The sequence below is a fragment of the Lates calcarifer genome, linkage group LG15 (assembly GCF_001640805.2).
Source record: "Lates calcarifer isolate ASB-BC8 linkage group LG15, TLL_Latcal_v3, whole genome shotgun sequence".
NCBI classification, from domain to species: domain Eukaryota; kingdom Metazoa; phylum Chordata; class Actinopteri; family Centropomidae; genus Lates; species Lates calcarifer.
In genome coordinates, this window is record NC_066847.1 from 13808055 (window position 1) to 13822192 (window position 14138).

General features: G+C 42.8%; 1 protein-coding gene across 6 annotated transcripts; it reads left to right on the forward strand.

Annotated features, from left to right (window-relative positions):
* The first annotated feature begins 326 nt into the window (after positions 1 to 326).
* On the forward strand, positions 327 to 13420 carry vegfaa (vascular endothelial growth factor Aa). Of its 6 annotated transcripts, none has more exons than XM_018680732.2 (8): positions 327 to 592; positions 861 to 959; positions 2419 to 2461; positions 4797 to 4993; positions 6061 to 6137; positions 6230 to 6262; positions 8645 to 8776; positions 10682 to 13420. In XM_018680732.2, the coding sequence occupies exons 2-8, from the start codon at positions 894 to 896 to the stop codon at positions 10701 to 10703; spliced, it is 570 nt and encodes a 189-aa protein (XP_018536248.1). In that variant the 5' UTR covers positions 327 to 592; positions 861 to 893; the 3' UTR covers positions 10704 to 13420. The 6 variants fall into 6 exon arrangements, with proteins under 6 accessions (XP_018536248.1, XP_018536246.1, XP_018536247.1 ...); XM_018680730.2 differs by having other exon boundaries at positions 328 to 673; XM_018680731.2 differs by having other exon boundaries at positions 330 to 959.
* The last annotated feature ends 718 nt before the right edge of the window (positions 13421 to 14138 follow it).

Consider the following 14138-nt stretch of genomic DNA (forward strand, 5'->3'; position numbering starts at 1 on the left):
TGACAGACAAACACAGCTCATGTCCAACACGGTGTACATCCTGACAGAAAAAAAGAGTTAGCAGCTTCTTTACTGTACAGTACTGTATACTGTATGCTCTGTACAACATGTATACAACAAGACGTTTCCTATGATACTCTGCAGTATATGTATTTGTGTTTATACTCACTACAGTTTAAGAGAGAAAATAAAGACATTAAACAGTCACTGTGTCCATACGTGACACTGTATTATGTTATCAATGAAGAGTAACACCCCACCCACCTCCACCCCCACCCTACCTGCCATTGGTTCCTCCCAGCCGCCCCGCCTCCAGCAGGGAGCCTGCTGATCTGATGCCGGCTACCTTTAATAACGCATGAACTCTAGCAGCAGCCGCTAACAGAAGAGAGAAGGCGAGAGAGGCTAGTACCGCTGCTGTCGATACTCCCCCTACATAGCCGACTCCACATCACAAATACGTCGAGGGAGGTGTGCAGAAGAAAGCTAAAGGATCAGTCTGTAGCGGTTAACAGTACACCCGCTGCCCCCTACCCCACCACACACACGCACCTCCAGGCTGCGGGATCAATGAGCGTGGGGCGAGACGCCGGTGCGTAAAGTTGTTAAGCTGAGCCAGAGCCGTGCTCAGCGTGGATCGTAGAGCCCATCACAGTGTCTTTGTCTGTGAATGGTAAGGGTTCCAACGGAGCGCTGCTGGGAGACACTGGGAGTCTCTCTGTGAATGTGCCACACGCGCCTGGAAGATATGGATTTGCTTTTGCTATAGCCAAGATTTGCCGCGGTTTTTTGAAATATTCATTTTTCATTTTTTGACTGTGTTGTTGTTGATATTGTTTTTGATTCTTAAACGATCGCAGACAATTCAAGACTCACCGTACGGAATTACAACCATGAACTTTGTTGTCAGTTTGGTACAATTCCTGTTGGCAGCGGTTCTTCACCTTCCCACTGTAAAGGTGAGTGTGTGACTTCGTCATACTGACAGAGGCTCTTCCACAGGTGCCTTTCAAACTAAACAGATCTCTGCTGCCTGTCTTATTTTAGTTTTGGTGTGACAAAGTGCCCAGTCCTAAGTGAATAAACGCACACGGAAAAATACTGAGAGCGGACACAAATATCAGCGAAATCACATTCTGATCCTGCTCGTCTGTGTGGGAAAACTATCACCATTATCTTTTCTGATTGTATCCAGAAGCCTCGGTCTTTTTATTCAAACCACAGTACATACTCTGCTTTGCTTTATAGCTGCACAGAGAAAATCACCGTCAAATTCTTTCTTCAGTTAAACTGAAATAAATGATTTGCTTCTCGTTTGCTCTGGCCCTCTGGACTGTGTGTAAAGTGGGAAAAATCTTTAAAGTTGAGATGTTGATGAAATAAATACTGCCTGCTGTGTTACCTGTCTGTCTTTGAACATTAACTAATAAGATTCTAAAAAAAAAAAAAAAAAAAAAAAAAAAAAACGTTTCTCAATCATTATTAATGGGATGGTTGGTCAATACATTCGGAGAGTGTGCATTAAACTGAGAGCTTTGTGAATGGGGTTCTGGAGGCGCGCCTTCCTCAGAGCTGAACTCTTAACAGTCACTCGTCTGAGCTGATTAGCCGCAGGCTTCAGTCCCAGTCTAGTTTTTTCTCACGGCGATCCGCAGCGGGTGGAAGCTGAGACCCGGTTTCTCCTGTCCCGCCGCCCTGCAGGATGCCCACCTCGTTCCCACACAGGCCAATCCTTTCTCACGCAATATCTCCGCCGGTTACAGCAGCCGCATAAGGTGAACGGAGATCTCCCACGGATTCGTCATGTCAGCGTTTTACGATCAAAACAAAGACCGGCTCCTGTTGGACCTTTCAAAATAAAACTAAGCACAGTTAAGCAGGTTGATTGGAAATGAATGTCCGTTTTTACTAAACGGATTCTCTTTCTGCCTCTGAAGACATTGTTAGAATGACATGTAAAGAATATTACTACACCACTCCCACAGACATACCCAGTGTTATATGTGGCCCCATTATTGAGTGGTTGTGTAGAATTTCAATTGAAATTACATTTTCTCATATTTTGGTTACCATAACGTCACACTGAACTGCCCGCAACAGGCTGCAGCTTTTTTTGTTTTGAAGGTAAGACAGCCATGTTCCCCTGCTGCGTGTTTGTAGCTTGACGGAGCTGATGCATCTTCCTGTACATGATAACAAGCAGTGAAAGAATGGAAGGTAAAGCCTGTAAAAACCGGGCTGTGACACCGTTTATTCTGACATCAGTCTTAATGATTATTTTACATATGAGTATTTGATGAAAATAAAATCCTACAGTCAAAAAGAGGGTGGAGTTCTATGATGCTGTCATGTTTTAAAGGCAGTGCTGTGTACAAATGGAAAAGACTTAACACCTGTTCTGATGTCCATCTCTTCCAGACTGCCAGCATTAATAAGGGAGTGGAGAAGAGTAAAAATGAGGGTAAGTGATCAAACAGAACTGTTTCGTGTAAAGACCTCTTCTTTCCCTCTGTGTATAGACCAGGTGACCATAGGGCCACCTAGTGGACATGTGAGGAGCCCACATCAGAATTAATTAGTTATTTTAAAGGTTGGAAGCTTTGACAGGTGTATTTGTTGCACAGTGTGAGCTGGGGATTGTTTGTCTCTACAGAACAGACAGGAATCTAAGTTCCCAGTGGTGAAAGGTCTCACTCAGGACTTTGGAGGTGCCATAAAGTGCTGATTTTAAAACCTGAGAGAAAAGGTGGATCTCTGTCGCAGCCTCCACAGTAATTTGCAGCTGTTAGATTTTGTTGTGTGTTTTTTCCGCCTGTCTGTGGTGGAGGAACAGACAGCAGCCTTGGTTCATGCCATACTGGTGTTTGTTTGACAGTGACACTGTTGTGTCAGGGTTGGCGCTGTTGGTTGGTTATAAATGGAGATGAGACACAGATTAGTCTCCACAAGCACCATCAGTGGACATGTTGTGTGGTTGTAGTGAGTGTTTGTAGAGGAGCAGAAAGTCTGTCATCTGCACGCCACTGACCTTCACATAGCCACACTGTCAGTGATCACACCACCTGTCAAATACTGTCATATACACTGAGATAAGACTGTGGCCTGAATTACTCTGAACCCTCATTTATAAGATTTGTTAAAGCCATTTAATTTGTTAAAAAACTTTTTTATTTTCATCAACAGATCCCACTAAAATGACTCTGAGCCTATTGGTTCATACTAAAGACAGAAATCCTCAAAAACTCACTAACATATAGTTTTATTTGTAAAAAGTTTCTGTCATTTCCTCAAACAGCTGCTCTCTGTAGTTTTGATCAAACAGGAGGAAACAGTGACTTTGTTGGGGGCTATTTTCAGCAGCAAGACAGTGTGTGTGGGACTGAGTCAGATAAACTACAGTCTAATGACTGGGAAGTTTTCATGTTTAGATAAACTGAGGAAACTCAAAATCTCACATCTTAAGACCCACTTTTCTAGAGCTTTCAACCACATCACATGGTCTTCATCATGAGTTTGCTCAGTTGTCATGGAGATGGCTTATGACGACCTGTCAGTGTTTTTAACAGCCAGTGGAAACAGTGCAGCTCTGCAGCTGTAAGAGATATATCAGATATATCAGCCTGTACGTGTTAGTAGGAGACATTCACTTTACTGCTTTTTGATTCTTTTTATTAGATATGTTGATGATCGAGAACCACCAGAATGATCTGTCAAAGGATGATGTAAGACCGAGCAAATCTTTGCAACCTTGAATTTGGAGGTAGAACCAGTTGAGTGTGTTGGCATGTCCCTGTTGTCTGCTGACAGTCTTGTGAACCAGATCCACCCAGCTGGTCTCTTTCCAGCAGCTCTGTGTCCTGGAGTAGGTGCTGGTGATTTAGCTTCTCTGCCGGCCAGGTCAGCTTGGAGCCAAAACTGCTGAGTCATTCATTACAGAGCTAGAGGGATGCATGGTGCTGCAACCATTACCAAGTTTTTATTAAAAAGATAAATAAAAGACTTGTCCTTTTAGTGAGATCAGCCTTTCATATAATAAATATCTGTGTTTGAGGCATCACCAGAGACTGACGTAATTTACTCAACAGCCTCATGATGCTTCAGCTAAATGAATGTGACTTCTAGTGAGTGTGTTAAGTACTGTGTCAGGGACCTTTCAGATCAAACTCTCAGTCTGTGGCATCAGTCGAGAGGCAGAGCCTGTATGTGGGTGGGCTTCCTGGGGTCACATGTCAAAGGTGAAGCCTGGCGCCACAGCGCCTGAGGTCACGGCTGCTCTGACAAACCAGGGGTCAGGAGTTAGCCGGGGGTCACTGGGAACCCAGTGGGAGGGATTACTCTGGACTTGACAGGAGATGGAACCACAGAGAGTCAGGCAGATCCCCCAGTCACATTCATTAAGTCTGCAGCTCAGTGTATCACTGTATCTCCTGTCTGACACTGTGATCTCTCTGTTCTTGATCCTGATGCAGCAGATATAATCATTCATATGATGAAATGTTGCCCTCCTCAACACCTCAGTCAAAGTGGTATTTCTCTGTGAAACTACTTTAGTGTAATGATAATTATGTGTTATGATAATTATTACTATGTTTTACTCTGTTGTCACATGACTATCCAGCCTGAGCTGTCCACTCCTACATCTGGGTTGTTTGTAGTTTTTAGTGAGAGTTGCTTTGTATCAGAGCATCAGCTAACATTTCATGTCCATTTCACCATTTTTCTGATCACTTTTCTGGTTATAAAGATGACAGTGGTAATGTTAATGATGAAAAGATCAATCTCCCATGTTTTTTTAGTCATCCCTCTCACTGAGGTCCTCAACAAGAGTATGTGTCAGCCAAGGGAGGTGCTGGTGGACATCTCGCACGAGTATCCGGAGGACACGGAGCACACCTTCATCCCTTCCTGTGTGGTCCTCAACCGCTGTGGAGGCTGCTGCAATGATGAAGCGTTGGAGTGTATTCCCACAGAAACCCGCAATGTCACGTTGCAGGTGAGACCAGAAAGGACTAGAATTGACACCTTGTTGAATTTAACTGATGAAAAAATAGTCTCCTGAATCATTCATAGACCACTGTGGAACACCAGGCTAACACTTAAAAACAACTTATTCATGCCAGCAGTATTTTTAAAGGTTATGATGTCTCACCTGTGATTTGTGTGAACAGTGGAAACGTAAATCAAGTTTTAAACACTTTGAGTAAAGTTCACTTTTGACCATGGAAATAATTTGACAAAGTCATCATAACACTGGGGGCGGCACAGTGGTGCAGTGGTTAGCCCTTTGCCTCACAGAAAGAAGGTTCCAGGCCCAAACTGGGGCTTTTCTGTGTGGAGTTAACATGTTCTCCCTGTGCCTGCATGGGTTCTCTCCAGGTACTCCAGCTTCCTCCCACAGTCCAAAGACATGCAGGTTAATTGATAACTCTAAATTCTTCGTAGGTGTGAATGTGAGTGTGAGTTGTTGTTTGTCTATGTGTGTTGACCCTGTGATGGACTGGCGATCCGTACAGGGTGTACCCTGCCTCTCACCCAATGACAGCTAGGCTCCAGCCCCCACAACCTTTAATGAATAAGCTTTATAGATAATGGATGGATGGATCATAACAGTGGGTCCACTCACTAGCTTTTTCCATGACTTTCAACATCATCTCATGGTCTTCATCAGCAGATGGAGGTGGCTTAGTGTGTCAGGCCAAGATTTTGTTGTGTACATGCAGTGCATGTCTGGATTGTGTGAGAGACAGTTTTTCCATCCAGAGTCAGAGCAGAGAAAGTGAGGCAGCGAGGCATGGCATCTCAGATATGTTGTTTACCCCAGTACACTGTGTTTACAGCTATATCTATGTGGTCAAACTTCTCCTGGCCTCTGACAAGGCCTGCTGTTGGCATGGATGATGGCCAGAGAAGCAGAGGGATATGCAGTGACACAGACAGTTCACATCTTTGAGCTGTTGGGTTACACAGTGATCAGGGCTGTGGTGTTTAGACTTTGGGTTACCAAATTCATGTTGTTTGAATCTAAATCTTGTCCTGTTATGTCCTCTTTTTCCCTTCAAGGTAATGCGGTTGAGACCAATGGTAACGCAACATACTATTCACCTAAGTTTCACAGAACATCAAAAGTGTGATTGCAGGTAAGAGATTGTAGAGCTCAGACTTTCATACACACGGTGACAGTGATGCACTAAAAGAAAACATCTAAATCATTCTTCTGTTTTTATTTCAGAGCGAAGCCAGATGTTCAAGTAAAGAAAGAATAGTAAGTACGTGTTCTTTTTTCTGTTTGTCCTCTCGGTTTGATGTTTGGTTTGATGGATGTTTCTGGGTTAGCTGTGGAATATAAAATCAGGGTTTTCTACAATCAACATATCTTTGACGTTGGTTGTAGTCAAAGTGGGTGAAAAGTGGGACAGGTGGACGCTGGAGCCAGAAGACTCTGTCTTTTATGTTGACACCTACACTTTTTTCAGACATTACGTTTGAGTACTTTGGTTACAGAATTATAAATGTCATATTTCACTTCATGTTCCTTTCAGTTCAGTTCAAAAAAATGACCACACTTGATGATATTAGAGTTAAGGAAGTCAGAAGTCTGCCATCATTGTTCCTGTAGATGATGGAGGTAGAGAATAATGACTTCAGATCCTTTCTTCCACCTGTCTTTACAGGGCTCTCACAGTTTGAGCGTGCTCTCTTTATGGCACTGGGTTTACTGCTTTATGGTGGGGCTATAACAGAATGAATGATTACGGCGTAGCCAGTCTGCTTCAGACCACCTTCTGCCGTCTGCACTCCAGTTGCACAAACCTGACCCTCAGCCCTCAGCTACTTCCACAGTCTAATCATAGCAACAGGTGTCATGCATGTCAACCTATTTTTATTTTTAGAGGTGTAAATAGAGGATGAGCTGGGAGACGAGCTGAGGCGTCGCGTTGGTGGAGAGAATTCACTTGCTGTCACAGCTGACACAGGGCTGTATATGTGTTTGCATAGCATTCGTGTGTGTCTTGAGGCTTCTCAGTGGTAGGTCAGGTTGTTTAATTGGATAAGAAGAGTGCGTGTGTGCTGAACTGGGCCTTGGTAAGTTAAACCTGGTGGATTGGTGGAGAAGAGATGGGATCATGTTAGCTAAGTCAAATCAGTTTGTTATGGGGCTGAACAGAACTGCCTGCCTGTCACTTTGCACGTAGGCAGCTAGTTTTTCTGTGGCAGGGTGGAGTAGAGGTGCTATAAAGAGGATGTGCTCATTCATACAGTCACTTACAGGAATACACTGTGTCTCCTCATATACCTGTGGAGCAATATCCACCTCTGCTAATGAGAAGATCGGATCAGAGCAGGTTAATTGGTTAATTGCCTCCTGTTTGGGTTAATCAGACACTGACTGAGGCCTGTATGATTGTCTACATCTCCTCAGGTGTCTCATCTCTTATCTGCCTTCTCCACTGTTTGTCAGGAGTAAGAGACACCAGCAGGCATTGTATGGTGTCTTTCTTGATTGTTGATACCACAGAACCTTTTGTACACAGGATACATTTACTATGTCCTGGTTCATGCATGTATTAACTCTGTTTCTAAAGTGATGTTGCTGTGGCAGTTGTCATACCATTTCTATGGGTAGTGGTTATCTTTAAGGCTGTCTGCTTTCTGCTTTTACTTCCTGTTTGGGGGCTTATTATCTGTTGTCATATTCCCTTTTGTTTCAGATGATAGATGGCCACAACAGTTAGAGCATTTAAGTACAGGAGTGTGGTGTGTGCAGCCTTGGGGGGTGTAGAAGGTGATACAGAATTGATCCTGCTGCTTGGATGTGCGAACCTTTTGTACACAAATCAGCTCTATGAGACAAAGCATAGCTCCTTGTTGCCCCAGAACAACTCCTCTTATGTATCAAGTTGTGTCCCTGTTGTGTCTCTGGTGTGACCTTCTGTCTCATAAGCTGAACACTGGAACAGATACTGCAAAAACTATAGTGTCTGCCTCATCTTCCTCTTGCTCTTCAGGGATTTGTTGTAAAGTGTTGGGAGGTGCTGACCTGTTTGGTTTTGTCTCCAGCTGCTTGACATAAAGTTTGACAGTGATGACAATCCTGGAATCATCTTTTGTGATCAGCAGTTTCCTTTGCTCCTAACAATAGATAGAGCATGAAATCTCCACGGCACATAAAAGACGTGATGTTTTTCCTTCTCAAACAGGATGTTGGGACAGAACCTTTGATATCAGTGGTGAAGGGGTGGGATCAGTTAACAGTTTTATTGGTTAGATTTTTGTTGACACCTGTTCAGTGCAGGATGATGTCATCATTTAGGATTTACTGATTTGCAGAAAATGTTTCACTGTTCTTCAAGTAGAAAGTTATGAACATGATGGGATAAGACTTCAAGCAGAGTACAGGGCCACAGAGCCTGAGGGGGCTGGAGTCAGTAGATGTGTCAGATGTGTGAGCAAAAACATCAAATCTGAGCCACAAATCCTCCACTGTTTAAACCAAAATACATATTGTCCTTACAGAGTGATCTTGGTGAGGGGGGTGGGGATGGTAGGTTTGTTGCATGAGTGTCTGTGTCTGCCCTTTCTGCAGAATTCGCTCTATAGCTTAGATCTCTCTCTCTCTGTCTCTCCCTTTTTGCTTCCCTTGCAGCCACTGTGCGCCTTGCTCAGGGAGAAGGAAACGCTTATTTGTGCAGGACCCTCTCACCTGTAAATGTTCCTGCAAATTCACACAATTAGACTGCAAGTCCAGGCAACTTGAGTTAAACGAAAGAACTTGCAGGTTTGTTTACCATACATATCATGATAAACAATGTTCCTTGAATCCTTTTTTTTTCATCCTGCCTTCCCATCTCTCCGCCCTATCTCTGTGCCTCCAGCATAGATGGATTTGCTGCATGTTTCTTGCTTTTTGATGTTGTGTTGGTGTTTGTAGATGGGAATGTGGCAGCTCTGTGCTTCCCTGTGCTTGCTTTGTCTCTTGTCAGATGCAAAAGTCACATCAGATCTAAAAATAGATGATGTCTTGAGATTACCAGTGAAATGTTGTTTTAATCCCATCTGAATGTTTCAGGTAGAACATGTATCTGCTTGCATGACACTGTTATTCAGTTCAGACTTTAATTATGAATTTTGACAAAGTATGGGCTAGGGTTAGAGGGTCCCAAACCCACATGTTCCCGCCCTCTGATATGACCAACAGGAGTGTTTCCTTTGGCAGCAGGAGATTTGTGACTGATAAACTGTGAAATCACTGTTTTATGATGTGACAGGTCGATGGTAGATTTGGTTAGGTTTAGTGAAAGATCATGGTTTGGATTAAAATAAGTTCTTCATTAATCTTAGAGGATCGTCACCATCATGGTTACAATAATAAACACGTGGTTAAGATTGTAGAAGGACGGTGGATAAAACAAACAGCGCTGACTGTCAATTTAAAACAGAAAACAAACAGCAGCCTCTTGTTGTTAAGTCCAACGTTACGTCAACTCAGCATCACTGACTCCTTTGCTCTCGTCAAAATTACTATGGCCACTAGAGGGTGATGCTAGATGTCATTGAACAATCAGCTCAGTGACATCATAATCAGGGTCGTAATCAGCTTCTCTCTCAAACCAACAGGACAGTCGCATTTAAAAGCTCTACAGTGATTTTGCCATTTGACTGACTTTAAATGTCATTTTCCAGAGTGTGGTGATGGCCGCCTCAACATCCCCAACTTCACTTACTACCTTTTCCCTTGTGATTTCATGGTCTTCAATGGACTTTAAATCTTTGTTTCTCAGAGCTTTTTGCATGACCAGATACCACTGAACTGATCTTTTTTACATAGTTTTTTTGAAACCACAAAAACAGCCAACCTGGTGATACAAAGTTTTCAGATGCTAGTGATGATATAGTTATCTTCCTGTGAGCAAGACGAATTTCATTAAAAAAAAAAGACCTCATGCAGCAGTGACAGGGGTTTCCATGATCATCCATGCTGAAACAGGGTTGCTAATGACCGAGTGTTGATGTTACTTGCTTGTCACAGTCTCTGCTTCTCTACTTGTGTGTCGTTTCCATGAGTAACAAACAAACACTAATGATGGAGTTTATCTCATCACCCAACCCAGAAGCACATAAGTGCCGGGACTGCTGCCCCCACTTAACAAGGTTGTTTCACGACCTCCCCTGACCTAGCCCCTTCCATGACCTCTGACCCCCAGGGCCTCCCACACTGCTTTGGATTTAGAGAGCCACACACTTCTGGGGGGAGTGACCACTGACATGATTCTAACTGGCTGCTCAAGGTTCATGAGCAAGGGTGGAGAGGACCTGAGGTTGGGGGGTGGGGGGTTTCTATGGTTAGGTGCCTATTCACCCCCACCACTACACCCCACCCCACCCCACAATTCCAGCCATAACCCCCCCCCCCCCCCCCCCCCCAGCCTGAATCCTGCACATTCAGAAGCCATGGTGACATGAGGCCAAAGACCAAATCTTTAATCTTTGTGTTTTTTTATATCCAGCACAAAAACTACAAGGTGGTAAATGACCCAAATCATCTAGCCCCAACCCCTCCCCCGCCTTTTTTGCATGGAGCAGTTGTGTGTAAGACATAGTGCTCATCATAATCTGAGACAAGGCTGAGCAAAACCAGTCTGGTGCTTGTCACTTAACCGTATTTTCATCTTGCCCTCTACAGATGTGACAAACCAAGGAGATGAGACCAGCAACACTGTTATGAAGGAATTCTTTTCTTGGCACAGCACTTTGAAACCTGAGGATGCATTCCCTGCAAGGACATGATACAACATCACAAGACAGGATATTCTGGATGCAGATCTTGCCACTGTCTGTTTTCTGCCTAAAGATATTAATATATATGTACATATGATATAATTACATCGACAATGTTTATTGCTGCTACATAAAAAGACTCTATTTAAAGAAAAACGAATACGCCACTGGCGTGTGAATGGGAAATGTCTCTGTGTTCTGCTCATGGGTAGAACTGAGAGAAGAAATCTTTAATTTTATGTAACACGTCACTGGATGCTGGTCTGCTGTGGATATGAATATATTAACTATTTCTTAGAAAGAAAAACTGGTGACCACAACTTCATGGAGCAGTGCAGCAGAGGCTGAATCCGCCTCTGAACTTTGGCAGAAGAGACTGACTGGGGACGGAGGAAGGGTGAGGAGGTGGAGGTGGAAGAACGCCTGTTGTACTTGAACTGAATGGCAAGTCCGAAGAACTGCTTCCCTCTGTGACATGATGTGAAGTTTCGTCTCCACTGTATTGACTGACTCCTGTTGGTGTGAGAATACACTTAAAAAGTCTCTCCAGGTTTCCTAAAGCGACTGCTGATGCAGGTTATGTGCTATGGTGACGGGTAATGTGAAGATGACTCTCTTCCCTCATGGAAAGCTTATGTGATGATGGCAAGAACTAGACTCCAGGTTGGTTAATGGTGAAATTTTGGCAGGTAAAAAGATATTAGTCAGTGTTTAAATTGGGTCTGTATTAGGTGTGTCAGGGCTCAGGGTAACAAACCACCACCTGTCTCTGTTCCTGCCTCCTCGGTGTAACGCTTCCCTGGTGGGAAAACAGATCTGTCTCTCTTTTTCTGCACAGAGTTTATTATTTACACTTTGAGGTATTGTGTTTCTTTCATAAAATGTTTTGAGACCAGGCTGTCTAAAGGGATATTACTGTAGGTGTATACAGAGAAGAAGTAATGAGACAAACTGATCTCAGAGCAGATCAGCACCTCACTGTAAAAATCCACAACCTTCCAGTTTCCTTATTTAATGGCTTTGTGTGTGTTCCAAAAAAAAAGACACACATCTACAACTGAGCAGTTTATCCTAAACGATCTGTATATGCTTAGTAGATATCCCTTTCTCTATTACACTACATCTAATTTATAGAATATGTTCAGTATTCTGTATTATGATATTTATATGCAGTGTTAATGTAATTTTTGTTTGTACCCATCAAACTGTTTTCAGTCTGTCTGGAGATTGAATGGAGAACATGTGCGACTGTCACGCCTCTTTTGGGGAAAAGGGACTGAAAGACAGAGCTTTGACATTCCTGATTTAAACTAAAGCTGTGTTTCACACCAGCCAGAGGGGGATCATGGTGGGCCCGTTCACCGATAGAAACCCCAGCCAAACCAACGTGTGGGAATGATGCGCCAACACAGGTGTTTTTCATTTTGGACTGGGGCAATGGACATGTGGTTTTGCACTTGTGGACCCGAAGACACGTTATATTGAGGACTGAAGGAGTCTCATTGCCACTGCTCAGCTTGGACCTAATTTAGTGAAGACTAATTGGACAGCCCGAGGCCTCTTGTGTGAGGGTGGTGAAGCAGCACAGTGTTTTCTTGGATTTTAACCTAGGCGCTAACACAACATTCACCCCCAAATATTGTACTCAGCAAAGGTTTCCTTTAATGTTAAACTGTTACTGTATAAGCAAAAGACCCCATTCTTTGATGAGCCATATTAGAGATATATGATGAAAGAAAGATAGGACATAAAGTTCAGTAAAATCACAAGGTGGGCTGTAGATTTAAAAGTGACTGATGTGATAGAGTTTGTCTGGATGCCACTGAGTCTCAACAGAACAGTAGACAGTTTGGACCTATGCAAAATAATTTACTTCTGACCTGTCTGTGGAACCTGGCAGCTGTCGTGGTACTTGTCTGCTAACTCTGTTAACTCATTTGTGCTTGAGTTAATAATTTGTGCATTTATGCCCTTGAGATAAAAACACATGGACATGAATGAATAATTTATGTAATCAAATTATTTTTTTTTAAACCGTTAATTGCTTAAGAGAATCAGAACAATGGAAAAAAGATTTTTGGAGCCCACTGTATACAGAACTCAGTCAGACGTCTAACTCTTACTTTGCCCACTGTTTATTTTCCAGCAGCTTGTGTGCACACAACAGCCACAGCTGAGAGAGTGCTGAAACATCGGCCACTGTGAACTGTATTTCACAATGAATGTTGCTGTTACAAAGTGAAATCAGTGGTTTAAAGGTTCTCAGCATCAAATGCTTATAGCCTCTACACCACCCATCCTTTCATAAATTCTACCTATGTCTGTGTTAGCGCCAGCTCTACCACTGCTGTTGATGTGATCCTGTGCTTCCGCCCTCAAACCAGAGGCCTGAGAGACTGGCTGCGAGCTCTGAGCCTACGCCTCTCCACTCCTCTCATCGTGACAACATTCGACTTGTATTTAAATGATTTTTCCTGTACAGCCACACATTTTTAGTATATTTTCACATTAATATATTTATTGGTGCTGTAAAATGTTTTACAGTTATAATAGACTTTTTGTTGTTTTTAGTGTAACTATTAAAACATATTTATTTTGAAAATACAATGTTTTTTTAAATTAAAAGTCAACTAGTTTGAAAGCTGATCGTGTGAAAATGATGGTGTCAGATACAGTTGATGTTTCACATCCTGGTGGATCACAAGCAGACTAATGTTATCTGAGTAGACCCACAGACTCTCTGTGGGTTAAGTCAGAACCCCATAAACTGCATTATAATGTATTTCTAAAACTTATTCATTGACATTTGTTTGCTGTGTTTGTGATTTAAAACTAACAAACAAAAAAACGAACTGGTTGGAAATATGTTACCAGTTTCATACAGTTCTCATCTGGACCTAGTTTTCAATAATAATGGAGCCATCACATTTGATATTCTACTTTAGTGGGTCAAATTATGTAGACCCTCAATGCTAAATGTTAGCACACACAAAGTACCACAGAGGCTGATGAGAAAGTCATTAGTTTTGAAAGTATTTTGGTCAAGGATTAGACACACACATCTGATAGTTGTTGAGATATTCCAGTCTGGACCAACTGTCCAACTTTGACACTGATGCAGCCTCACAGCTGCCATTGCCATATCTTTATCCGCCTGACTGAAGAGCAACAGAAAAACAAAACTGTAGTTGTGTGAGTTTGGAGGACCTGCTGGATATAGTGCAGTCATCAACCTCCATTCAAACAAACTCATCCATTCATCCATTATCTATAATGCTTATCCATTAAGGGTCACGGGGGTGAGAGGTGGGGTACACCCTGTACAGATCGCCATTCCATCACAGGGCCAACATATACAGACA

Coding starts and splice junctions, on each gene's coding strand:
- vegfaa (XM_018680730.2), top strand. Junction 2,462..4,796: donor GGAGAAGAGTAAAAATGAGG/GTAAGTGATCAA, acceptor ATGTTTTTTTAG/TCATCCCTCTCACTGAGGTC. Junction 6,138..6,229: donor CATCAAAAGTGTGATTGCAG/GTAAGAGATTGT, acceptor TTTTTATTTCAG/AGCGAAGCCAGATGTTCAAG.